This window comes from Meriones unguiculatus, chromosome 11, assembly GCF_030254825.1.
Source record: "Meriones unguiculatus strain TT.TT164.6M chromosome 11, Bangor_MerUng_6.1, whole genome shotgun sequence".
Taxonomy (NCBI): domain Eukaryota; kingdom Metazoa; phylum Chordata; class Mammalia; order Rodentia; family Muridae; genus Meriones; species Meriones unguiculatus.
In genome coordinates, this window is record NC_083359.1 from 18,746,569 (window position 1) to 18,773,146 (window position 26,578).

The window sequence follows — 26,578 nt, forward strand, 5'->3', positions numbered from 1 at the left end:
TCAAAGTCATCTTTGGCATCCTCAACTACACAGAGAGTTCAGAACCAGCCTAGGATACATGATACCCTGCCTCAAAAAAAAAAAAAAAAAAAAAAAAAAAAAAAAATTAAAAATTAAAAAAGACAGCCAGAGGTGACAGGCTCTGCCTTTATTCCAGTGGTTCGGAAGCCATCTGTGACTTTGAAGTTAGACAGGGCTACATAGTGAGACTGTCTTAAAAAGAAACAAAAGGAAGGAAGGAAGAAGGAAAGAGAACAAAGCTTATTTGTGTCCTTACAAGCATCTTTCCAGATTCCTGTCCCCACAGGGAGATTTCTTTCCCCACAGGACTCCCACAAATTCTTCAGGAGCCCTAAGGTAAGAGCAGGGCTCCGATCTGGCGTACTAACCTCCATGCCCTTTCTATTTTCAAGGGTGACCGCTGCTGCCTTTGGGGGAGCTTATGAGAAATACAGAACTCTGAAGCTCCACCCCAGGCTTCCTGAAGCAGAACCTTCCCTTGGAGAAGCTCCTGGTCATCCGTGGACTTGTTATCTTTGACCAGACACTGCCCTGAGCACCAAGTGAGTGAGTGTCAGCCCGGAGCCTGCATAAGGACTTCTCAGCCCACCCCATCCTCGGAGGCAGGCTGCTGGCAGCTGCGGCTGGCACATCTGGTGCTCCTGCCTACCTTGATGACTCAGACAAATGACTGAGTCAGATCGTTTGTCTCTCCAGCCCTTGAATGTTGCCTGGAACATAACAGGCACTCAATAAATATTCAATGCATGAATGCTGAGCAAATCTTATGCTATTTTTTTCAATTAAAGCACTTAGGGTACCAGGGACCTCTGCTTCGGTACATAAATCGCAAGTTATTTTAAAGGATTTTTGTGCTCTCAGTAAAGACTCCTGGAAAAACATCTATTGTCTAATGGGCAATTACTGACCTCCAGGCCAGTGTCTGACACCCACGTTCACAAACTCCATGTTTTATAAAGGATGGTTCCTAGGCAAGAACTTCAAGAATGACCAGGTAAGGAAACTGGAGAGATGGCTCAATGGCTAAGAACACCCGATGCTCAGGCAGAGTCCCTGGGTTCAGTCCTCAGTACCCCACAATGTCTTACAACCACAGGAAACTCAATTTCCAGGGGATTTGAAACCTTCCCCTGGCTTCGGTGGGCACCAGGCATGCCTGTGGTGTGGTGTACATAAATACATGCATGCCAAATACTCAGAAACATAAAATAAGTGAATCTAAGAAAAAAGAATGGCCAAGCAAAGGGGGTCTGGGGGTAGTGTGGTTCAGAATTAGGGTGCTTACCTAGTATGTATATTACCCTGGGTTCAATTCCCGGCCCTGTGTGGTGGTACATATCTGTAATCCCTGCAAAGGTAGAGGCAGGAGGTTCAGAAGTCAAAGGGCAAGCTAGAGAGATGGCTGAGAGGTTAAGAGCACTGGCTGTTCTTCCAAAGGTCCTGAGATCAATTCCCAGCAACCACATGGTGGCTCACAACCATCTATAGTAAGATCTGGTGCCTTCTTCTGCACAGGCACACATGCAGTAAAATAAAGAAATAAACAAACTTTTAAAAAGTCAAAGGGCAAGTCATATAAGAATTGTTTTTAAAAATGATAAATAAAGTTCAGGGTCATCCTCAGCTACAGATCAAGTTCACAACCACTAAGATCCTGTATCAGCCAGGCCAGGTGGTGTGCACCTGTGATCCCAGCACTCAGGGATGCAGAAGCAGGCAGACCTCTGTGAGTTCAAGGCCAGCCTTGTCTGCAGAGTGAGCTCCAGGACAGCCAGGGCTACCCAAAGAAACCCTGTCTCAAAAAACCAAAAATAAATATAATAAAATGAAGAGATAAAAAGAAAATAATAACCATCAAGTAAGGCAAGCATGGTGACTTGAGCCTATAATCCTTGTATGTGAGAGACTGAGGCAGGAGGATTACTGCAAATTCAAGTATATCATGGGTTGCATAGTGAATTCTAGGGCAACCTGGACTACAGTGTAAGACTCTATCTCAAAAAATAGCAAGAACAACTAGGTGATTGTTGAAGATGTAGATCTATAGATCCCTGGGCCTTATTCTAAATCTGCCTATTGAAAACCTGTGGGCAGCCAGGTGTGGTAGAACACTTCAATCCCAGCACTCGGGAGGCAGAGGCAGGCAGATCTCTGTGAGTTCGAGGCCAGCCAGGTCTACAGAGTGAGTCCAGGACAGTCAGGGCTGTTACACAGTGAAAGCCTGTCTTTAAAAACAAAAACACAAAAACAAAAGGAGGAAGAGAAGAAGGAGAGAAAAAAACAAACAAACAAAAAAAACCTGTGGTATCAGGCTAGAACTATGCCTGTCTGTCTGTCTGTCTCTGTGTGTATGCCGGAGATCAAGCCCAGGCTGTTGAAATCTTTGAGACAGTCTCATTTAACCCTTGAACTTTCTGTACGATTGAGTCTGACTGAACTTCTGATCCTCTCTGGCATTCACGAAGTCATGCTTCCCACCAGTCCCTACCACTCTTTCTTGACACCAGTCAAGTTATTGCTTACTTCCCTTTACTGCTGTCAACGGTGACTTCCATGCTTCTGAACCTTGAGATTCTTATTTTTATTAATTACAGTTTATTCACTTTGTATCCCACCTGTAGCTCCATCCCTACTCCCCTCCATGTCTTGATTTTTTTAAGACAAGGTTTCTCTATGTAGCCTTGGCTCTTATGGAACTCTGTTTAGACCAGGCTGGCCTCAAACTCAGAAACGTGCCTGCTTCTGCCTCCCCAGGGCTGATGTTAAAGATGAGGGCCGCCATGCTTGGCTTTTTTTTTTTTATTATTATTTTTATTATTAAACAGGGTCTCCCCATGTAGCTAAAGCTGGGGCGGAACTCCCTACGTAGATCAGACTGGCTTCAGCCATGTACTGACTTACCGGTGTTAAAGGCCCGTACCACCATGCCCAGCTTCGCAGTAAAATATTACCTGATCCTTCAGCAATTTGGGGCAGTACGTGTTCACAACTTTCCTCCCATCTGTTTGGATGCTTCTTGAACTGTTTAGTTTCTAGATTTATTTTTAATTCTGACTCAGGATCTCATGTAGCCCAGGTTGTCCTCAAACTCAGTATGTAGCTGAAGATGACCAGAACTTTTGATTCTCTGTCTCCACCTCTCAAGTGTTGGTACTGTAGCCACTCGCTACCGCATTGCTTTACAGGAAGCTAGACATGGAATCCAGGGCTTTGTGTGTGCCAGGCAAGCCCCCTACCAACTGAGATACATCCTCAGCCCCTTCTTTCTCTCATTCTTAATGATACCTTTGCTGAGCCCGCCTCCTCCAGATCTTAGTCTTTGCAGTGTCCAAGGGCATCATCCTCGGACATGCTCCACTTTCCACCCTTCTTTGATGCTCTCATAAAGCCCCACAGCTTAAAACATCACCCATCAGCCCCACTCTGCCCATGTTGAAACTACCATGTCCAGCTGCCTACAAGAAGCCTAAAGACAGGCGTTCAATAGGCACCTCAGACTTAATATGCCCACAGAGGAAGACCCTTCTCCTCCTCAAACCTCCTCCTTCCTCTTTCCCCATCTTAGGTACTAGCAACTCCATCTTCCCATTGGCCCAAGACAAAACTCTTACAGCTGTTCCTTTATTTAAAACAAAATCCAAGTTATATTGTATTTGTTTGTATGTATGAGGGTGTGTGGGGGTATGCATAGGCTTACACATGCTACATCATGTGTGTGAAAGTCAGAGGACAACATGCAGGAGCTGATTCTCTCACTCCTCCGGGTAATTTGGGAAATTAAGCTTGGGTAGTAGGAGTTAGTGGAAAGTGCCTGCTATGGGGTCTCACCAGGCCTTCTGATTTTTTCAACTCCCCTCTCTCTCTCTTCAATCAGCAAATTCTGTTAAAATACATACAGAACTTGTAGCACATATATTTTAAAATCTATTTTATTTGGGTTCTTATTCTTCATTCTCCCCCCCCAACAATAGAGGGGGAAGGAGGGACTCAGTTCTCTTTAGCTACTTCCTGCTGGTTAGGGTCGTTGGGTTCTTTGGGGAAAGTCCAATCTTCATTTCAGGATCTCTCCAACTTCTTCTCAAGAAACTGTAACAACAGCAGCCAGGAGCAGCAGAGGAGAAACAGCAGCTTCTACTTCTTTTTTGGAGGCCCCTGTCTCTCTCCTGGCTCTGGCATTTATTCCCCCCCGCCTCAAGGTCCCTCCCCAGAATTAAACTATCTGCAGCTGGCAGAGATCACGCCCTTTTCAGAGCCTGCTTCAGTCAAATAGTCTGCTGTTGTGGACAATGTAGGGCAGCCCAATATCCCACACCTGGGATTAAACCAAAACCATGTTTATGTAACATAACTGAGTTTTTAAAGACACCAAAACTTCCATTACAAGAACCTGGCCACTTTGGCCATTCTCACTGCTACTACTCTGGTCCATGGCAGCATCCTCCATCCTAAACGCTGCTCCTGCTTCAGCCTACTCTCCCATGTGACAGCCGAGTGACCTGTAAAACCTAGTGTCAGATCATGACCCTCTTCTGCTCAAAAGCCCCATCTCACTCCAGCAAATGCCAGATCCCTTACAAGGTCCTACAAGGCCCTACACATTTCATCCTTTACAGAGAGGACGCTATGAAGAGCACCTTCCTGCCTGCTAGCCCTTTAATTTTGTTTGTGCCACGGACTCAAGTACTCTGATACCTATGAATTCCTCTGGAGGCTAACAGCTTTACTATTTTTGCAGTGGGATGCTGAGAGTTGAATCCAGGACCTTAGGCAGCCTAGGCTGACCTCAAATTTGCTATGTAGTCAAGGATGACCTTGAACTCCTGCTCCTCCTCCATCAGCCCAACAGGTGGTAGGGATAGTTGGTATGAGCCACCATCCTGCAGCCCTGGGAATAGGTTCTATGGATTGTGAAGAATCCTAATTATATTGAAATGTGGAGATCAAGATATTTTCAAAACCTATAACACAGTAATGTGTGCTTTATTAAGTCACAAGAACAGCATAATTTGAGGTAGTGATGTGTAATGGTATTTTAGGCTATTAGTAACAGCTGTAACGGAGTATGAAAATACCTGTGATTTCCACCAGCAACCATGTCACAGGTGCGGTTATTAGTAGAGACTTCCTGTCCCTATTTGTAATTGAGAAACAAGCCACATTTTAGTGATGGAAATGAAGACGTGAACTTTCTTCCCATCAAGTCAAGAACCCTGAATTCTACCCACAGGACCTAAGACCCCTGAATTCTACCCACACACCTATGAAGAAGAGTGTCCCTGAATATCAGGTTAAGAAGCCTGGTTTTAGAATGCTCCCCCTTCACCTACCGGCTCACTCCTAACTTCCATCTTCTCAGACCATCCAATTTAAAACTGCACCCCCTCGATCTGACACCTCCTTCTCACCTCCGCAGGCACTGCGCATACATGAAATAGACATAGATGCAGGCAAGACATCCATACATATAAATTAAGAATAAATCTATTAAAAATAAAATTGTACCCCTAATACTGTTCTGATTTCCAATTATTATTATTATTATTTTTTACCTTAGCACTTAATTATCTTCAAACATACCTGCAACCCCAGCATTTGAGAGTCTGAGACATAAGGGTTGCAGAGAATTTGAGGCCAGCCTGGGCTACACAGTAGAGTCTGAGGCTAGTCTGGGCTCACACTTGATTATTTAGTGAGTTCCTACCTTAAAAAAAGGTTTGCTTTTTTTTTTTTCAGTGTCAGAGAGATGGCTCAGCAGTTAAGAGCGCATATTGCTCTTGTAGAGGACGGGAGTTCTGGCATTTCAGTCAAGCGGCTGACAAAGCCTGTAACCAGCTCTGGAGCATCTCTCTCCTCTTCCGGTCTCCACAGGCACCTTGCACACACACACATATCCACACACAGGCACACTCATATACCTAATTAAAACTAAGATACAATTAAAATTTTTCTTCTTTCTCCTTTCCCATTTTTTTTTTTTTTTTTTTTTTTTTTTTTTTTGCGGGGATGGGTGGGTGGAGAGTAATTCCACTCAGTCTGTAGTCTCATTTTGCTGTCTTGGCTGAGTTGAATTTACTCTGAAGTCCAGGCTAATTTTTTAAACTCTTGGTAATTCTCCTGCCTCAGCTTCCCAAGTGCTGAGATTATAGGTGTGAACCATATGCCTGGCTAAATGAACTGCATATTTGTTTAATTAAGCTGTGTATCTCTGTCCTTCAGAAAATAGGTACCAAGCGACTGGACATTTATGACTCTTTCATTTGAGCTGTGTCCACAGCACCTAGACTGGCCATTACCATGAGGCCTTCAACAAATAGAACAACAACAAACAACATTATTACAACAACAACAAATGGGGCCTTCTCCACAGCCCTTTCTCATTTTTTTTCCCAGCAAGAAAGTTAATGAGTGGTTTGTGAGACTTTTTAATAATGATTAAGGAATTAAAATCAGCTTCACAATTATCATTTTGTTAATACTTTCAAGGTTAGCCTTAGACAGTAACACAAAACTAGGGGAAACCCAAGGACTAGTGGGGATTTTGGTCCTAAAAGGATGGTGTTTTCTAAGAACTCTTTAGGAGGCCCTGGTCTGGCCCCAAGTTAGAGAACTATGTCAAGGACTAAATAGAGCAGTCATTCTTGCTAGGATCAATCATTATGAGACTATATAATAACTACTTTTTTTTTTTCTGTTGTGTAGCAAGAGGCAATTAGAGTGATGCCAAGGTCACTGGGACTTAAGTGTCCATATACCACTGCTGGCTGTGGGATTACTGTCAAGTTACTAAAACCTTTCTGAACAGGATTTGTGGGCTTTTATGTTGTTGTTGTTTTGTTTGGTTTTTTGAGACAAGATTTCTCTGTGTAGCCCTGGCTGTCCTGGAACTCAGTCTGTAGACCAGGCTTTGAACTTAGAGATCCACCTGCCTCTGCTTCCCAAGTGCTAGGATTAAAGGCATGTGCCACCACTGCCCGGTGTCTCTGGATTATTTTATAGTTCCTTGCCAAGACATTTCCCCTTTCCAGTTCATGGGCTCCCGATGGCCAAGAGAAACAGCCTGTCCTGTCCTCTCCTGCAGAGACACTCCAGGGAAAAGACCAAGCCTGTGGGTCCCTGCAGACTCTGTCTCTATGTATTGTGTCTCTACCTACATCCCATCTACCTACATGGCTGACACTGTTGTCAGGACCTTGACCATGAAGCCCACTGTTTCCGTCCACACTGCATGCATCTTCAGAGTTAAAATAGAGAGCATTGTCCTCTTGCTCTTGCCTAGCATGGGGAAAGCCCTGGGTTAATCCTAAACAACAACAGCAAAAAGAAACGCAAGGGCTGGGGAGATGGTTCAGTGGTTAAGCGCACTTGCTGCCCTTCCAAAGGACCAGAGTTCAGATCTCAGGACACACATTAGGTAGCTCACAACCATCTGTAACTTCAGCTACAGGGCATCCCACGCCTCTGGCCTGCTTCACCTGCATTCCTATGCACCTGCCCACATACAGACACATAATTAAAACTAGGTGCACACACACCTACACATAACTAAAAATAGTTTTAGAAAAGTAAATAGTTCTATAAGAAAGACAACACCGGTCCAGCACTCCTGGTGGACTGTGCATTCTTAGCCAGGTCTCGATTTACTCCTACAGGGTGGAAATTTACATATTCATACACACGGGTGCGCACGCGTGTGGACTCTGGAATCCTCAGCTCACCCAGGTGAGAACAGATCCAGAGAGATTCCTTCACTGGCCTGCTTCACACAGCCACCTGAAAAGGAAAGCCAGGATTAGAAGCCTTTTAGCAAGCTGTTAGAGGCTCCCAGGCTGCCAACACCTGTTAGCAGACATTGACCTTGGCCTGGGAAAAATCTTCTCAGTGGACCACTGAGAACCAGAGCCAGGGCTAACTAGGAGGTGGTAACGAGCCCCTCCTCTTACCAGACAAGCCTCTTCAAACTTTGTGAATGAAGGCCAGAGAAGAGAAATTCTGCTGGTGGCTCCCTTTGAGTTCATATTTCTTTCTTGTTGCAAAAAGCGCTTATTTCAGCATCCATCATGCCCCTCTTTGTTGCATGGACAACCTCCCTGTCAGAGGATTTGAGCTGTTATGAGTTTGTTTATTATTAGATTTATTTCTCCTATAAGCAAATGTGTTCACAACATTCCATCGGGGAATCTTCTTAATTGTCACATAAATGTCATCTTATGTAAATTGAATATTTATCTTTCCATGCAAGGGGGGGTTGGGGTGAGGGGGAAAGGAAAAATAAACAACCTTCAGTCTTGGAGAAGGAAAGGGATTTAAAAACTCATCCACCTGCCTTCAAAAACAAAGATGAGTTGGGGGGTGGGGGTGAATCATTTGATTATCTCGGAGGAGGCAGAAAACGTTGACAAAGATAAGATGCCTTAGGGATGCTGGGCCAGGCTTCCCCAAACCTCGGCCCAAAAGCAGCCAACCTCCGCTGCTGAAGTATCCCCAGGAGGCAGGAGGTTGCCCCCCACACGCCTACCCATCCAGGAGGCCTGCCCTTTTCCTTCCTAGAGAGAAGGTGAGCTCCCCGGGCGCAGCGGGTTGGGTGGGTGTGGCCCGCAGCTCAGGGAACAGACCCAAGGCTCCGCCACTGCCGGCTAGCCGCCCGACAGCCCGCCCGCCTGGCGAGCGCAGGCTCTTCTTCCAGAAACTGCGAGGATTGGAGAGCACTGTTTGTGCACCACAAGGTCAAGTCGGGAAGTGGAGTCGGAGGAGGAGGGGCGAGGAGGAGAGGGAGGGGAGAGGGGCGCCCCACTTCTCCGCCAAGTACCAGCCCTGGGAAGTTGCCCCCTCGGTTTTTAACCCTTTGCGGTTAGGAAAAGGCACGAGGCCGGAGGAAGAGGGTGCCAGGGTGCAAACTCCTTCTGAGGCTAGGATATGTTGCCTCCCTGCTAGCCACCCACCCGTCACAGCGCGCCTCACCCCCCCCCCCGGAAATGCAGGGCAGCACCGGGCGCCAGGAGGCACCCGCGAGGGGGAGGGGACAACGAGTCCAAGAAGGGACCCCCCCCCACGGACAGCCCCTCTCTTCCGGAGGTCGCTCACAATTTCAAGTTTCCCTGCCTGGGATGCTAGTTTGCATTTGGTGTGGGTGGGGGAGGAGGACCGCGCCCCCTCCCCCAGCCCCGTGCGCGCGCCCCTCCCCTGCACTCCTGCCAGCACTTTCTGCTCACTTCTGGCGCTGCAAAAAAAAAAAAAAAGAAAGAAAGAAAAAAAAAAAACGCCACGCGATTTCTCCGATTCCGATTTTAAAAACCAGCGATTCCGAAACCGGGTGGAGGGCGAGGGTCTTCCAGCCCCGGAGTCCCGGGGGGTGGGGCGGGCGGGCGGGCGGGGTACCCCGTGCAAGCCTCGTTTCCTCCGCGAGTGTCGCCTCCAGGCTGCTATTTGCAAAGAAACGTCTTTTTGACGCAGGGAGAAATGGCAAATTTTAAGTACGTCATTAATATGGCGCCAAAAGATTTTTTTTTTTAAGTATAAGCTTGCCCTTTTTTTTTTTTTTTTAAGGTTGCGGGGGGCTCCGCCTGGGTCCGGGGCGCGAAGGGGGCGGGGTGTGAGCAGAAAGTGCGAGTGTGCGAGCGGAGGGGCGGGGTGTGTGTGTGTGTGTGTGAGTGTGTGAAGTGTGAGCCGACCTGATGGGACTTGCACGGGCTCCGCCGGCGCTCAGGCCCGGCCCTGGGGACAGGGCGGGCTGGGGGCGCCCCGGAGTCCACGAGGAGTCCGGGCCCGCGTGCAGGCGGTTGGGGGACCTGCAGGGCGCCCCCCCCCCGGGGCCCGCAACGCTACCTGGGACTGTCGCCGGAGCCAAACAACTGGGCGGGGAGGGGGGGGACACGGAGGGGGGTGCCGGGAGCATAGATCTGAGTGAATTAGAAAAAAAAAGTGGCTACTCCCCCTCCCTCTCCTCTTGCCCGCCCCCACCCCACCCCCACCCCAACACATTTTTTTTTTTCCCCTCAAAAGAGATCACAAGGAAGTCTTGGTTTAAAAAGAAACAGAAACATACACAGGGGGTTGGTGAATGGTGCCGACCGCGGCCATCGCAGTTGGAGGCTATTTTTTTTTTTTTTTTGGAGGTGGGGGGGTTGAGTAGCGTTCATGGAGTTACTTTGCGCCCACTCCTAGAGGCACCAGCTCGGGGCTGAAGGGCTGACTGTCTTCCCAGCAGGGGTGCGGGGCTGGGGGGGGGGGGGACGCCGCGGCCCGGTCGCCTCCCTCGCCACGACCCCGGATGGATGCGCGCCCCCCGCCCTCCCGCGCCGGCCCCAGGAGCTCCTGGCTTCGGGAGCATCCTTCCCGCGCCGGCCCCCGCCGCGGCGCGTAGCCGAGGGCAGCGCCCCTCGAGAGGGCACCGCGGAGCAAGGTAAGAGCCAGCCTCCGGCGGATGGGCCCTACGCATCTCCACGGCATTATTTTGTGGGTTTTTTTTTTTTAACAGATCTGCCAGTGCTCCTCGATCCTTCTCTCTCTCTCTCTCTCTTGCTCGCTCGCTCCCTCTCTCTCTTGCTGGCTGCCTGTTCTAGGAAGCCAGCGCGCGCGGGGGGTGGGGGGGGTGGACGCACAGCACCGGGGAGAGAGATTGCGCATGTTGGTCAGCCGTGTTTTAAAGAGTACGGTGCGGGGAGGCTGAGCGGGGCGCATGCAACAACTTTTGGAAGGGTGAGCCTGGCGACCTTTATTAATGACTGCGGCAAAGCGCCCCTGGGCCGGCGAGGGGACGCGGGCGGGTGGGGGCGCTGGGGCTGCAACTTGCCTCGCGGGCTCCGGCCGGCCCGAGGGGCTACGGCGCGACTGGGGTGCGGGGTAAGGGAGGCCGAGCGGCGGGGCACGGGGAACCCGGAGCTATCTGCCCTTCTGCCTCCCCGAGTTTCATTTTGTTGATAACGCAGCACGTCTGGGGTGCCGAACCGGGCTGAGCCGATGCACATGACCCCGTGCTGGGCTCACGTGCAGCTTGGTCCAGTCCTAGACACCTTCCGGGGGCCACCGCCTCCGCCCTGCGCCCCCTTTCCAGGCTGGGTGCACGCGGGCGCTGCACGCGGGGGCAGCATGCTCCGTGCCTGGGCTCAGAGGCATTGCACAAATTAGTTTTTTTTTTTCTTCTTCCTCTTTAAGGGGCGGGGGACAACCTTCCCAGGTGAGTGCAGGGTGCGCAGCCCAGGCAGGCAGGGTGCGTACCCGGGTAGGGGACAGCAGCCCTCCGGGGCTGCGCGGGAGTCCGGCGGGGGAAGAGGCGCTGCGAGAGTGGAAATGTACCGGCGGCGGCGGCCGGAGCGGCGGGTGCGCGCTCGCGGGGCGACGGCAGGGGGCGTGGCCCTTGTTTACCTTCTCCCAACTCTGCTGGTTCGCGTCCCGCTTCGGGGACGACTCTGCAGCCCTCCCCCTCCCCCGCCCTCCACCCTTACACTCTGGGTGGTACCTGGGAGCAGCGGGCAAGTGGCGGGCCCTGCCTAAGACACACGCACCTGACCCCCAAAATGAGTGACATTGCAGCCCCCGCCCCCACCAAGCGCTGCTGCAGTCCCTCTGCCGGATCCCCAGCCCCGCCCCGCCCCCGGCAGTGGCATCTTCCCGGCTCACCTCCTTCCTCCTCCTCCCTCCCTCCTTCCCACCCACTTGCCTGCGCCTGCGGAGCGGCTCTTGCTCGCCCACTCCCCGCCTGGGTGCAGACTTGTGGTTCCCCACGGTCCCTTCCCGCCCATCCCTGGGTCCTGAGACACCCCCTTCTCCGGGCAAGGGCTGATCCTGGGTCAGCTTGGCGACTGGTAGCTGTTCTGCCGGAGGGTGAGGACGTCTGCAAAACCGGCTTGGAGGCTTCCCTCTACCTTCCAGAGAGGCCCAGCCAGCCCAGCCCGGTCCCCTTGCTGCACACCTCTGCTCCGCTCAGCACCCCCGCCCCCACCCGGGGCTCAGCTGCCCTTCCCGGAGTCCCCTAGACCCCTCCCCCGCCCTGGGCGCCAAGCCCACCCACCTCCTGGCACCGCCCCCGGCCCGAACCGCCTCTTGCCCTTCCTACGCCTGGGCCGGAGCCCCCCGCAGCCACCTCCGGCTCCTCCTCCCGGCTCCCGCGGTCGGAATCACGCCGGCGCGCCTCCAGCCTGCGTGCCCTCTGCCTGCCGCCAGGGGCAGGCTGGAGGCGCACAACCCTCTTCTAATCCCCTTAGCCACTGCAGCCGGCCTGGGCACTTTTTTTTTTTTTTAAACCAGCTTGTTCTCAGGCCTCCTGCTGGGGGTGCGGGGGAGGGGCGCCGGATTTCTTTATGCCCGAGGGTGCATTGCACTAGCTATCCTGGGTCTCTGCAGATTTCCAAACCTCACCCTTACCCCTAGCATCCCCCCCCCATCTGCAGGATTCCGAGGTACAAAGTTTTACCCAGAGGCAGTTTGCAAGAGGTCAATGGGAGGAATTATGATTGTTTTCAGAGAAGTGACAGGGAGGTTAGGGAGGGGCGGGTACCCCCCATTTTGAAATGAAGAGTTCTGAGCTTGGAGGAACTGTTAGGATACCCCTTTAATGTTTTTATTTGCAAACAGACCCGAGTTTAGGAGGTGGGTTCTCTTCCCAGAGTGGCTCTGTCTCCCTCCTCTCACTGGTAAAATTCCCAGTAGGACATTTGGCAGAAGAGCCAGTCATAGGACTGCCAACCGGGCCTGGCCCTGTTTCCTGGGTTCCTAGGGTGCCGACTTCTTTTTTCCCCTTAGGGCCCCTAGTGAACCACACCAGCCCTCCAGGCCCTCTTGTCCCATCTTCCTTGGGCGGGTTGGAACTTGCAGAGCAATCTATTGAGCAGCGGAGGAAAATAACAGAATAAACTGTAAGGGGGGGAAGGAATGAGTAATAAAACTGACCCAGTCAAGGAGGAGGGCTTTCATGTTTAGGCTGCGCTGTTTGCTTTTTAGGTCACAGGCTGCAAAAACAGGCTTTGATCCGAAGTAGGCGAATAATTTATTGAGAAAGTTTTCTTGAGGGGGGGATGCTTGTTTGATCTGGAGCCCTCTCCTCGGTTGTTCCAAGTGCTGTTGGCTGCTGTTTTGAGTGGAAAAGCATTTGGTTCCACAGCAAATGCCTTTTAGAGGGAAGTCCTCACCCTACGCAGCAGGACTTAACAGTGAATGTTGGTTTTGAAACTGTTTGGCCAAGGGTCCCCCCAACACTCTTAGAGATGAAGTGTTTAAGGACAGGCTTGTTTGGGCTTTGGATACAGCAAATGTTTCCAGAATGTTTTCCCAATCCAACATGCTTTTCCTTTCCCTAAGTTGCCTGGCAAAATGGCCAGTGACTCCTATCCAAGAGGCTGTCAAAGATCTCAGCCACTTAGCTCTCATTGACAGCATATGTGGGGGTCCCCAGGTCCCTGTTGTACCTTAATATCTAAGATAAGCCTTTGACACTGACTCCCCTGCCTTTGATGTTTGTGTTTGTATTAGACTAGAAGGTGGTTGGTTGTCTTACGCCCCCATCGAACGCTTCACTGCATGTGCAGCAGGCTGTCTGGAGATCTCCCGGGTGTTTAGGTTGCATGGGAGGAGGCCAGGCCACAGTTGGGTGGAGGATAACTTTGACTCGCCATACACTCCCCCCACCCCCCACATGGGACCTGTATCACATGCCTTAAACAGTTAAATGGTCTCAGCTCAAAGCTTTGGCACCAAGGGAAGTTGGTTCTGGAGCCGTAGGCAATCTCTTAGCTTCCCCTCAGAAATCTCACTGGCGTTTGGAAAACTTCCATCCGTACTGGGAACTGTGGTAAGCCTTCCTACAGACTTGAGCCCCTTGACAACAGAGTCAGCTAGCCCTGGGTTCAAATGTAGTTTCCAGCTGTGGGAAAGGCCTGTAGGTCTCAGTTTTCAACCAGCAGGACTGATGGTAATTCTTATCTATGATCAAAGGAAGGAATAGGATGTATTAAGGACTAAACCTGGGGCTGAGCATGTAGTTGACGGCCGAGCACCTGTTGAGCAAGCACAAGGCCCTGGGTTCAATCCCCAGCCCTACTATGAAAAGGGAAGGGGGAAAAAAAGGCAAAGCCCACAGTGAGGCGAGTGGTAGCGCCCACACAGTATTAGCCACTATTACTCTGTTAATGAACCGAGGCAAGCCAGTTTATTGTATGCACTGTGGCCTCCGATCTGTCAGTCCGCAGGCCAGAAAGCCATCTCCTCTGCAGAAGAGACGGGAGGCATCTAACAGGTGCCCATGTGGGCAGCTGGATTTAGAAACCATCCGCTGAGTTTTGCCCTGCGGGGGAAGAATAGGGTCGGGGAAGTACCAAATGATAAATTAGACAGAACCCATCACGCTCTTGGGATCTCCCTGGTTGGGTCTTAGAGCTAGGGCAGTGGAGTAGCAGGTAGGCAGTGATGTGGTAGGAGGAGAGGGCCCAGGCTCCCCTCCCAGCTTGGAGAAGTCACGGGCGGCAGCCTTCTGCCCTGTGTGCACGGGATCATTTTTTTTGTATCTACAATTATTGTCCCTGAGAAGGCATTAAAGTTAATGAGAGATGGGAAAAGAGTGGGGCTGTGACCCCCGTTTGAAGCAGTTTAAGAGTGTGCGAGCTCTTGTTTTCTGAATGTCTGGCCTTCCCTGCACAAGGAGGCTCTGAGGACAGGTTTTCCAGCCGAAATATCATTAAATTGTATTAGCATCTTATTACACACACGCCTTCGCGGTCTGCCTCAGACAGGGAGAGTTTTTGTTTCTTTCTGAGAGATTGTGTCTGGAATGGTAAATTGCCTGCTTGAAGGTCCCCCCCCCCTTTTTTTTTAAGGAGGATGGAATCCTGCTGTGTGTGTGAGAGTAGGCCTGGTAGCCTCTGGAGAGGAGAGACCTGGAGGCCAGGTTTGGGGTGTTTTAACTGCCCCAGGGAGTGGCTGCAGTAGCTGGCCTGAAAGCCCCACTGTTCCCAGGGTCAGCTGGGAGGGCGTTAATGGAAGCCCAGGGTGTTTATTTGAATTTATTTGCAGAGACATCTTTAAAAGAGACTGGCACTGGGCAGTGGCGTTCCAGGGCTAGAACTTTAGTTGGGGCTAAGGCTGATGGCCCGTGCTGCCAAGAAAACATCTGCCACCAAATTGCTGCCCTATTACTGAGTTGACATTGGTCATTAGCCAGGAGCCCAACCAAATAAAGCTGCCTGGAAAATGTGTAGGGTCAAGACAGGGAAGGAGGACTGTGAAAACAGGAGGGAATCTTGGGCTGGGGTGTTGGTTTCTGCCAGCAGCAGGCCGGCCAGCTGGGCTGTGTGGTCCTGACACTCCAAGAGGGGAGGGGAGGGGAGGGGAGGGGCGGGAGCATGTTCAGGACTCATTATACTGGGTGCACTGTGAGAGTCCCTGGCGTTCACACAGGGATCTAGCCAGACATGCTCCTTACTCACTCCCCCGAAGGACAGTTGGCAAGTACCTCGACACACTGATGGGTGCTCTGAAGACAGAGAAACGGGGAGGCTAATTTCTCTAAATAGGGTAATGGTCAAAAAACGGACACTGGCAGCTGCTGCAACTTGTGCCCGGGTCTGGAAGCATGGAGAAACTTCAGCTTGGGAGAGGGAACAGAAAAAGAGGCCAGGGGCTATGACTGTAGCTCAGTGGGAGAGTTCTCTCCTTGCGTGCATGAGTGAGAGCCTAGGTCCGGTCCTGCTATTGCTGCTGTGCTGAGATGGAGTGAGCTCTGGGTCCAGATTGTTGTAGGCTCCTGCCGGGATATGGAGAGCTAGCCATGGATCAGCTGGAAGCCTGTAAAAAGAGTTTAGGGGGTGGTGGGGAGCGTGACAGGATTTAAGCTTTGAAGGTCTCTTTGGGTGCTGTGTGGAGTTCGGGGTCCATGAAATCGTGGGAGTGAACACAGATGGGCCAGGTGAGAGGTGAGGTGGGCATGGGGCAGTGGGGAGAGTGGGTGTGTTGGGGGCTTTCCAGAGGTCAACTGTGGCTCAAAGGTGGCACGGGGGCCTTGGGCCGCCGCTCCACTGAGGGCACCCTGGTCTCCCATAGTGTAAAGGAGAGCTTCCCGTGTGTGCTCCTATCTGGGGAGGTATGGGAAAAGTGCAGCGGACCCAGAAGAATGGCAAAAACAGATCTTTCTTGCTCAGACTCTCCTTCACAGATAGGACTTCAGGAGCACTTCTCGTCCCTCAGCATCGAGTGCCGTGCACCTCTGAAGTCCTCTGTCAGGGCAGACCATGACTGGGAAGAGCTGGGAGGGCTTGTTAGAGAGGGAAAGCCGGAGGCCTGGTTGACTGAGCAGCTACCCCACCCACCCCCACCTATTGGCTGACTTAGCAGTGTCCGTCCCTTTTCTGACCAGCGGGCGGGCCAGGTGTTCTGTGGGACAGAGGGCCTCCTCATCGAGGTGGCTGGGTGTGCAAGCTGACAGGTCACCTGTTGGTTTCTGGGCAAGGACCCGGGACTGTAAGGAGGGTGTGGACAGCCACAGTCACTGCCTGTTCTTTCCAGGGGGCTGGCCCCGGTAGGGCTATCCATTCTGGCCCGAGGCAGCCAGGCATTTACTAGCTAGCATCCCTGTGGCGCTGCAGCCGCCCCACTCACTGTATTGAGAGTTCTTCACACTCATTTAGTCTCGCCAGCTGATTCTAGCCAACAGACGTGTTTAGTTTGGCCCTTTCAGGGTGTTCTTCAAATTCTGAGTTAGTTGCCAGCATTTTAAATTCAGGAGATATATGGGGAAATCAGATCCAGTTTACCTCCTGGGGGAAGTATGTCTTTGCCAAGACCTCTGGCCTTGTGAGGGGTGGGGTGAGGATTTGAACCCAGCACTCCTAAATCCATAGCCTCCCCCCCCCCCCCCGCACCTCTTCTTCCTGGCCTGGAGGTCACACCTGGGGGGGGGGGGGGACTCGTGCATTCTAAACACGTGGCTGGCTACTACCGAGTGCTATCCTCGGCCCCTAGCCAGCTGTTAGTGCTACAGGAGATCCTGGTTTGGAAGTACCGTTACTCTCCGCTGAAAGTGAGAGAGAATTCCATTGTAGAAGGAATTGGACAGGTGACACCCCAGTGACATCGAGGCTAGGCCAAGTTTGGGCTTAAAGCCACAGTTCTTTTTAGAGTCAGTCTTCCTCACATCCTGAATGTCACGGAGCGCGATGGCTTTGGTTCTGGGCTCCCTCTGCTGCAAAGAGGCCCCGAAGTCTGACAGTCAGGGGTTGGCTCTTCTGAGTCCATCACAAACACTGTCACCTTAGTTAAGTCACTTGACCCCTGAGCCTGAGTCTCTTAGACTTAAGTTAGAGGGAGGAAGTTGTCATACCTACCAAGGGCCATTCTGGGAGCCCCGTAGGGGTCCTTGAGTGCTAGGGGACATCCTGCCTGCTGTAAGGGGCTAGGCCTTCATTACTGGCCCTGCCTCTTGGCTTGCCTGCACTGCCAGGTGCCCCATCAGGCACCCTCCCATTCTGTGTGTGGGGGGGGATTGTGGGTAGGAGGCTTCTAACTGAGGTTAAGGGTAAAACAGGAAAGCTCAGAGGTCTGGGTATTCGTCTTCCCCGCTTAGTGAGTGGGTATTTCAGGGTCTGTGTGGCACCGCAGGTAGAGACCAGTGGGTGTTGAAGGGCAGATTCTTTGTACAAAGGGAGCTCAGGATAACCTCAGGAATCAGACCGCAGACTCCAGGGCTCAGGGCTCATCTCCATTCAGCCAGTTAGCAGCAGAATGGGGCAAGCTTCCTCTGTAATCGGGCCTGAAGCTTACAGCTCACCAAGCTGTTAGGAGCTCCGCGCTGTGAATGAGGCTGTGAGGGAGCTGCCCTTAGTGTCTCAAAAGTTAGATGGCGTACAGGTGAGGTAAAGCAGGTTGTATTTTTATCTGAGGATGGACAAACGATGTCCCATTTCTGCTCTCCAGAAGCCACCATGCTCGGGATTGGGCCGCAGTGATGGTTTGTGGCTTACCTTGACAGTATGGTCCTGGAAGAATCATTCTTTTTTTTTCTCTTCTCCCTCCTCCCTGTAGGGGGCGCTCGGGAGGTATCTGCTGTGGGTCACTCTGGTCTGCTTATTTCATTGAATGGGAACCGGGACTTGAGTGGTCATTGTCACCTTTTGGTTTGTGCCCGCTGGCCTCCCTTGCAGTCTTTTTTACACCACAGGGCAGACTTCTGTTCAGACTTCTGAGTTCCTTGGGGCCTCCTTTCCCAATCTCTGGCCCGGTGGGTGGCTACGGAGAGGATGGAGCTGGAGGAGAGGCAGGGACCTTATACTTTCTCCGCATGGAAGTGTGGGTTGAGGACGTAGGTGACGGGGTGTTTTCCAGAAAAATTGAGGATTTCCCCCCAGGTGTCTGTGAAGATTATGACCCTTCTTGCCCTTTTGTTGCAGATGGAAGAGAAGAGGCGAAAGTACTCCGTCAGCAGCGACAACTCCGACACCACTGACAGTAAGGCCCTCCCCCCTGGCTCTACAGGGACAGTGGTTAAGTAACACTGGCAGGAGGCTGGCTCTCCGTTCAGCTCAGCCCAGGGCCACATGGGTGAAACCAAGTCGGGTCAGGATCCTCTGGCCCTGGGGTGGTCAGTCCCTCCCTTCCCAGGGGCCTCCCCTTTTTTCTACCGCCCTGCCCTCTAGGTAGGCCTTCCTCTGATTGGAATAGATTGACTCCTCTGAGGGCATTTGCTGCTGGCTGATGGTAGGGGAAAATGAATCCTTTGGCTTTCTCTCCAGTCGGGACCCTTTTAGAAGTCTCTACAAAACACACACGAAACCCTGTTGCCCTTTGTTCTGATCAGTTAATTATTATGATAAGTAGCTTCCTAACCAGTGGAAGACTCTGATCAGAGGATTCCTGTCATGTTCACCGCTCTGCTACCAGCTGTAATCCGACACACAGTAGGTGTTCTATAAATGTGGGCTGAAGAAATTAACGAAGAAGCCCAGCCTTCATGGAATCCTGGCAGTAGGTTTTCAGAGGTTGACTTAGGTAAGGGGTGAGGGTGTCAGGTGTCCAGGAGTGGAGGAAAGGCCCCGTTGTCAAAGGGCAAATGACATGTTGGGAGCAGAGGGGGAGGTTTGTGTATAGTAAGAGCTTCCCCTCCTGGGTGGTGACAAAAGGTATTCATTCTCCGATGGCCCAGGAAGCCAGGCCTTCCAAGCCTGTTGGATTAAGGAGTTCCGTCTTCATGGGTTAGAAGATGCCGGAACTACTTCTTAAGGAGGAAGCCACACTGCTGGGAGGCTGAGCCCGGATCTCTAGACCGGGTGAAGTAATGGCATCTACAAGGCCCTTCTAGTTCCAAACCCCCATACTCCCTAGCAACCAGGGGATGGATAATACCCAGCCCTTCCTGCCTCCAGGCCTTCTCCACTGCCCTGTGAGTCTGGCCCTGGCTGTAATCTGCTCCTCCACTCCACCCCTCCTGCTGAGGGAACAGCTTGATCATGGACTTGGAGCCACTCCCTCGATGTCGGTTCCCGCCACTGTGCCCACCCGTGGCCACTGATTCCCATGTTCATCAAAACACTTGGATCTTGAATTTGTTGTGGCGGTCCACTTCTTTAATCCCAGCACTCGGGAGGCTGAGGCAGGTGGGACTTTATGATAAGAGGTCAAGGCTGGCCTGGTCTCTATAGCAAGTTCCAGGCCTGGCTGAGGAAGACCCCTGGGTCTTCCTGGTCCTTCTGGCTGAGTCCATTGCCCTGTTGTCTAGCAAGGGCCTGTGACTCTACAGTCATGGCTAATTGAGGAATCCCTTTGGACCATCCTAAGGCTATAGATATGGTATCCTTTGACTAGCCTTTAGAGGAGAGTTCATCTCTTCTCCCGTTATTCATGTTGCTCTCATGAATACTACAAGGTTATTAACTTACAAAAGGAAAGGTTCTGAAAAGCCACACCACCTCCCATCAGCATAGTCCCAAGGACAAGGTCTTTTGAGGCACTCGTATCTGAATCATCACAACTCATATTAGAGGCCAGCAAGAATCCCAGCACCGAGGAGGCTGAGGAAGGAGGAGCGTGAGTTCGAGGCCAGCCTATCTTAGTCTCTTTCTGTTGCTGTGACGAAGTCCCCTGACAGGAACAGCTTAAGGAAGGGTTTATTTTGGCTCACAGTTCGAGAGTCCAGCCCGTCGTGGCGGCAAGAACTTGATGCACTGCAGTTGGGAAGAAGAGAGATGAATTTGCTGTAACTCAGCTTTCTTCATTTTATACATTCCAGGACCCATGCTTGGGGTGGAGATGGGGGGGTGCAGCCCACTTTTCGTATAGGATCCTTCCCACCTCAGTCAACCCAGTCAAAATAGTCCCTCCGAGGCTTAGGCAGAGGGTAACTGACCCCTCCCAGGTGTGCTGAGGCTTATCTGCTAGATGATTCCTTATCAAGTTGGCATTGACACTTCATTATGGCACACCCACCCACCTCTTCCAGGCCTGCAGAGATCAAATCATTTGCCTGAGGTGACCAGTAAGTAGGAGGCTGACTTGGGTCTAGCCTGGCAGTCTACTGGTCTGTTCAGATTCTTACTTCCCTATGCCCTCCCCCCCTATGCCCTCCCCTGCTTCTGCAACCCACTGGGGCATCCAGGACTGCCATGGGGCATCTAAGCTGGGGCATACTGGAGACAGGGCCTGGAGTGTTCCAACATTCCTTGACCAAGTAGGAAGCAGAACCTCAGAGAGGGCCGGGGACTTCTCTGGAGCCACAGAAGCAGCTGGTAACTGCCTTTCATTTCTTAAGGCCCGTTTTCAGTGGTTGAGCGAAGGAGCCTTTGCATTTCCATTGGTCTTTGGAAAGATTGGGGCCCAGAGCAGGTACCAGTGCCTCCCATCTTCTGATCCGACAAGCCAGGACTCTCCTTGAGACTTTGGTCCTCTGTGTGGTTGGGGTGCCGCTTCTGACTCTTCAGGACCCCTCATGGCCTGTGTGCTCTCTGCAGGTCACGTGATATCCACATCAGCATCAAGATGTTCCAAATTGCCCAGCAGTACCAAGTCGGGCTGGCCCCGGCAGAACGAAAAGAAGCCCTCAGAGGTAGGTAGCAGTGCTGGGGAAGGTTCCGGGAAGGATGAGGCTGGGGCGGGGAGGTGACTAGAGTGATACCTGTGGGGAGTAAGAGAACGAACTGAGGAGATGCACGGAAGGCCATGTGTTCTCGACAGAGGGCCCACGGCCAGTATGGCAGGATGGAATGAATGGGGGAAACCAGTTAAGTCCAAGCCGTGGTTCCCAACCCGTGGGTTGCGACCCCTTGTGGGGGGGATTGAATGACCCCTTCCCAGGGGTCACATATCAGGTGTCCTGCATTTCAGTTATTTACATTATCATTCATAACAGTAGGAATGGTACAATTATGAAGTAGCAATGAAATAATTAGATGGTTGGGGGAGAGTCCCCACAACATGAGGAACTGTATTAAAGGGTCACAGCATTGGGACGATTGAGAACCGCTGGCCTAAGCCTTTCCTCTTGACCTGAGAGAATGTTTTGTGTGTTCCTAAGTGGGGCAGTGACACAGTCTGGTGCATTTGTTGTTGTGAGACCAGGTCTCTCTTGGGTAGCCCTGGCTGGCTTGGAACATGCTGTGTAGGCCAGGCTGGCCTCAAACTCAGAAAGAGGGGTTTCCTGGTCTGCAAGTAGAGAGAGGTGTTTCTGGCTTCTGTGGAGGGGGGGGTCCCTGGCACATGAACCAACAGCAAGCCCCTTCCTGTAGCCGATGGAAACCTGCATGCAGTCCTGCTTGGGACTTTGCCAGCAGGGCACTGGGCAGAAAAGAGGCTCTTGGTGTAAATATGGCTGTGGGAGTGTGGAGGGCTGTGCATTTTCACCCCTGTACTTTTCACATGCAGCTGTTTTGCAGTTGGGGTGGGGTCCAGGACCATGTCTTTTCCCAAGCCACCCCCTCTTTTCTCCTGCTCCTACTCCGCTGGGATCATCTGGTGTCAATTTTTACCAGCCCCTAAATGTGTAATTTGGGGTGGTCTTCCTGTATGCACGTAGGTGCTCTTCCCCAGAGCTTTGTATTTAAAAAAAAAAAAAAAAAAGACTCCTTGAATCCCAAAATGCCCTGCTTTAGGCCCTTCCCCTTGGGAGGTGGGCTTGGGACCCTGTGAGAGGGTTCTCGCAGCCCTGATAACTTTCGAACTTGGGTTGGGTAGAAGTGTATGGAGGTATTTTTGGGGGTGTTGTGAACGAGGGAGTTGGAAGCTGGGGCTCTTCTGTACCCTCCTCCTTAGCTGGCTACATGGGAGGACAGTGTACCAAATACAGTTTGGGAAGCAAATACAGGATGGGATCTTGGCAGGCTCTGCCTCTTCATGAATGAGTAAATGGTGTGATCGGTTTTGTTTGTTTGTTTGTTTTTGGCTCTCCTGGTCCTCCGAGGCAGGAACTGCCATCCTCATTTATTGGGGATGTTGCCTCTGAGAATCCAGCCTTTCTTCAACTTCCCCGTGGTTCTTGAGTATTGGCATGAGGTGGGAAACTTCTGAGGGAACCATCTCTTCTGCTGCCCCGCCCCCTCTAAGCTAGCAGGGCAGGAGAGGTGGGGGGGGGATTGTCTTCTACACTGGCTGGGATCAACCTTGGGAGGAAACAGGTGTGTCAGCAAGGCTGAGAAGAAAGAACAATTTGCATGGGGCAGAAAATTCCCCTGCCTCTTGGGTTTTCCAGCCCAGAGGCTTTGTACCTAAAAATAGACTTGAACCTCTGTAAGGTGCCTCCTGGGGACTAGCTGTGAATGGCCGGGTCCCAGCCCAGGAGCCCCTGCAGGTGGCTGTGATGTCCACCCAGGAGGACTGAAGAGTCTTCCCTGCCTTGAACTGCAGCCAAACCTTTCCTCCCGCAGCAGGTTGGAGAGCAGCCTGAGAGCTTTTTCCTTATCCCCTGAGTGAGAGGGTTGAGCCGTGGCCGGTATAAATTCCAAGTTATGGCGGGGCAGAGAAGAAAGCATGAATGAAAGCTTCCAAATGATTTGGCTCATAAGAGGGTGGAGAGAAAAAGCTAGGACTTGGCTGCAAGCGTGTGCACAGGCTCTGATGAATGACCTGGAAGCAGAGGGCCTTGCTGGTGAGCCTGGGTTAGGAGGCAGAGGCTCCAGGCACCCTAACAAAAGGGGTTCTGGGGAGCCCTGTCTGCCCAGGGCCCTATGGGATAGTTGCCAGGCTGGTCATACTATGCACTCTTACTGTGGCAGTATGGTGCAGAACTCCCCCCTACCCCTGGTGGCTGCAGAGCTGAGGAAGCTACGGTTCCTTCCCTGTTTTTATTCCTAAGCGTGTCCAGTAGTGGAGAAGAGAACTTAAGGACCTGTGATGCTTAGCTTTGCATACAGCAAACTGTAAAATGGCAGAGGGGTAGGTTTAGGAAAAAACAGAAAAATACCCTTCCTTGCCTGTCTATGGGGTGCTCGTCCCACTTACATCCTATTGCTTACATCCTATTGCTGAGGGTGTACATCCTTACATCCTATTGCTGAGGGTGTTTTCACTTTCTTGGCCAGATCCAGTGCCTGAGGGCAGGGAGCTAGGCATCGGGAAAGGGCTTCTGTAGAATGTACAAGAGCCCAATTCTCTCCTCTAGAGACACTCATTCCTCAGCAGAACCTACAGAAGCCGGACTGTAGGGTCCCAACTCCTACGTTCCCCATTCTGGGATCATTCGAAGTGGCCAACTTCTCCTGACATCTACCCATCCCACTCTCTTCTTTGGCCTGGGGCCAAAGAGCACTGACCAAGAGTCAGGACCCTGGACAGGGCTGAAGTGAGCTTTCCCATATGGCTTTTCACCCAGGCTCCTCCCTGAGCAGAAGGGAAAGGGAGGGTGGGTTAGGAGTCTGCTTTTTCCTGGTAGAAGGAAAGGGGGCGACCAAGCCAAGGTCTCAGGCTTCTTCTCTTAGGCCTTTTTGTGGGACTCCCACAAAGCTGAAATCTGCCCCTTGGACCTTAGATTCGGAAAGAGGGGCACCCCGTCTGAGGAACTGGTACTGTGTAAACTCTGCTGGAGCCTTGGAGTTCTGGCTTGGGCTGCCTTGCCCAGTACTGTTGGCATCTTACCGCTTCATCCCCATGGGTCATGGCTTCATAGACTCTGAAGTTGAGTTGCAGTCTGAGGTCATCTTTGCTATTCCAGCTCCAGCCATCTACCCCCAGGTAGAGGCCAGTACTTAGGTAGGTAAGAGCCTTCTTTCTGGGGAAAAAGTTGAGAGGTCGGCTTTAATTGCCCCAAGTGGGGCTTCAGGCTTCTTGCCTCCAGCAAGCTTCCTAAGTGGCAAACAGTATCTTAAATGAGGCCAATAGAAGGGGCTTCTCACCCATTCCCCCCTGGCTGTTGTCATGCTGTCCCCATGAGAGACACACACACACCCTTGCAATGGACAGGTTTCTTCTGAGCCAGAGGGCTACCTGGGGGTGCTAAGGACGGTTCTGAAAGAGACCTGGAGACCTGCCCTGTGGTTGGTGCTACAGGCTGCGTTGAGCCTAAGACTGAAGGACGGGCCAAGCAGTGGGGATTTCCCCTAGGCCACCTATCTAGAGGCAGGACTCTGTGTGTCAGGGAGCCTCTGCTCCTTAGTAAGGTCAGCCAGCACAGAGGGTGCCTGGGAGGCCTGGCTAGGTGTGGGTGTGGGTGTGGATGTTAGGGAATTCTTCTACTGGGAGAAGTCTAGCCTGCTTTGCCTCTGAGGAGTTTTGGGATGCTTGGCAAGGGACTCCTCTCTCTCTCTGTCACTCGCTCTCTCTCTCTGAGCCTTGAGATCAACATCTGGAGACCCTTGTTCTAGGGATATGGCTGCCTTTTCCTGATAGCCATGGAACCCATGGGAGGCTGTCTTTGTTATTATTCTACTACTTGAACAGACACTGTGACCAAGGTGACTTATAAAACATCTAATTGGGGGCTTGCTTTATAGTTTCTGAGGGTTAATCCGTGATCATCATGGCAGGAAACTTAATGGCTGGCAGGCAGGCAGGCAGCATCAGAGCAGCAGCTGAGAGCTCATATCTGACGTGCAAGCATGTGGCAGAGAATCTGGGCCTGCTGTGGGCTTTTGAAACCTCCAAGCCCACCCCTAGTGATATACCTCCTTCAACAAGGCCACGCCTCCTAATCCTTCTAAACAGTTCCACCAACTAGGGACCAGGCATTCAAATATATGAGGCCGTGGAGGCCGTTTTCATTTAAACCACCAGAGATGAAGGTTCCAGAAGAGAGTGGGATGGGTAGATGTCAGGAGAAGTTGGCCACTTCGAATGGTCCCAGAATGGGGAACGTAGGAGTTGGGACCCTACAGTCCGGCTTCTGTAGGTTCTGCTGAGGAATGAGTGTCTCTAGAGGAGAGAATTGGGCTCTTGTACATTCTACAGAAGCCCTTTCCCGATGCCCAGCTCCCTGCCCTCAGGTACTGGATCTGGCCAAGAAAGTGAAAACACCCTCAGCAATAGGATGTCCCTAGGTGTGTCCTAAAAAGCTGTGTGAGGAGACTCACTGTCCAAGCCTTGCGGCTCTACTTAAAACAATAAATAACTACCAAAAGTTAAGATACACCCTGAGAGAAAGATGATACAGCCGGTCTGTTAGGTCAGAAACCAGGAAATAATCCTGGAGGCACAGGGATGACGCCTGGATGCCTGGAATAAGATAGTCTCTGTCAAAACAGCAGTGAGGGCTGGGACTGCAGCTCAGTTGGTGTGATGCCTTCCTGGTGTGCATGAGGTCCCGGGTTCGATCCCCAGCACTGCACAAATGTCCTGAGGGCAGGGAGATTTCATGTTGGGCCATCAGAAAGGCTCAGTCCGAGCAGGTCAAAATGGCTGCCAAGCAAACCCGGCCACCTGGGCTGAGTCCCTGGAACTCAACAGATGGCAGGAGAGAATTAAGCCCAAAAAGTTGTCCTCTGGCCTTTCTAAGTGCTGTGGCACACCCCTTACACACACACACACACACACACACAGCATACACACAAATACGTGAGAGATTCAAAGTCCTTCCTGACCACACACAAGCTCGAAGCTAGTCTGGGTTACGTGAGACCCCGCCTAAAAACAGGTAAACAGACCGATGATGGCTGGGAGCACACACTAAACCTTAGGTTTAGTCCCCCAGCACTGAATACACCAGGCATGGTGGTGCGTGCCTGTAATCCCTGCATTCAGGAGGTGGAGGCAGGAGGATCAGATGTTCGAGGTCATGTCCACTATGTAGCAAATAGAGGCCTGTCTGGGCTAGCCACCCTGACTCCAAACAGACAGACGGACAAAGGAAATCGATATGGCATCCTGTGTCATCGCATGCAGAATGCTCACACACTTAAATAAAAGAGGAGAACCCCCCCCCCCAGGAAGTTCCCTGCTTGTCCCTGTTAGAACTAGCTTTCTAGCCAGTTGGGTGGGGGTGGGGTACACGCTTTTCTTCCAGGGTGAGGCACTTGTTCTCCGAGACTTCACCGGGGTGGGGTGGGGTGGGGTGGGTGTGGGGTTGTTGGGGATGGTGAGGGCCACGTCCACTCCACATCTTAAGTAGAGTCAGAGACGGAGCTCTTCCCCCCGCCAGCTGGAAAAACCTCCCGGCCTCTGGGAC

At 51.8% G+C, this 26,578-nt stretch overlaps 1 protein-coding gene and 1 long non-coding RNA gene across 6 annotated transcripts in view; one reads left to right on the forward strand and one right to left on the reverse strand.

Annotated features, from left to right (window-relative positions):
- Positions 1-3,665: 3,665 nt before the first annotated feature.
- On the reverse strand, positions 3,666-12,166 carry LOC132646310 (uncharacterized). 3 transcript variants are annotated; one of them, XR_009584462.1, is made up of 4 exons: positions 12,029-12,166; positions 7,962-8,108; positions 5,349-7,791; positions 3,666-5,152 (listed from the first exon to the last, which is right to left on the reverse strand). It is a non-coding gene; the product is annotated as an uncharacterized LOC132646310 (long non-coding RNA). The 3 variants fall into 3 exon arrangements; XR_009584463.1 differs by lacking the exons at positions 3,666-5,152; positions 12,029-12,166 and adding an exon at positions 9,844-9,906 and having other exon boundaries at positions 6,851-7,791; XR_009584464.1 differs by lacking the exons at positions 3,666-5,152; positions 12,029-12,166 and adding an exon at positions 9,690-9,823 and having other exon boundaries at positions 6,851-7,791.
- Jade2 (jade family PHD finger 2) overlaps positions 8,615-26,578 on the forward strand; it is a 48,667-nt gene continuing 30,703 nt past the window's right edge. The window contains exons 1-3 of one of the 3 annotated variants that reach the window (XM_060363742.1): positions 8,615-8,744; positions 18,390-18,447; positions 20,943-21,037. In XM_060363742.1, the coding sequence (XP_060219725.1) occupies positions 18,390-18,447; positions 20,943-21,037 (153 nt within the window). In that variant the 5' untranslated portion in view covers positions 8,615-8,744. Of the gene's footprint in view, positions 8,745-10,042; positions 10,421-11,072; positions 11,195-18,389; positions 18,448-20,942; positions 21,038-26,578 lie in introns of those variants that run through there. The other 2 variants (XM_060363741.1, XM_060363743.1) reach the window with 2 other exon arrangements.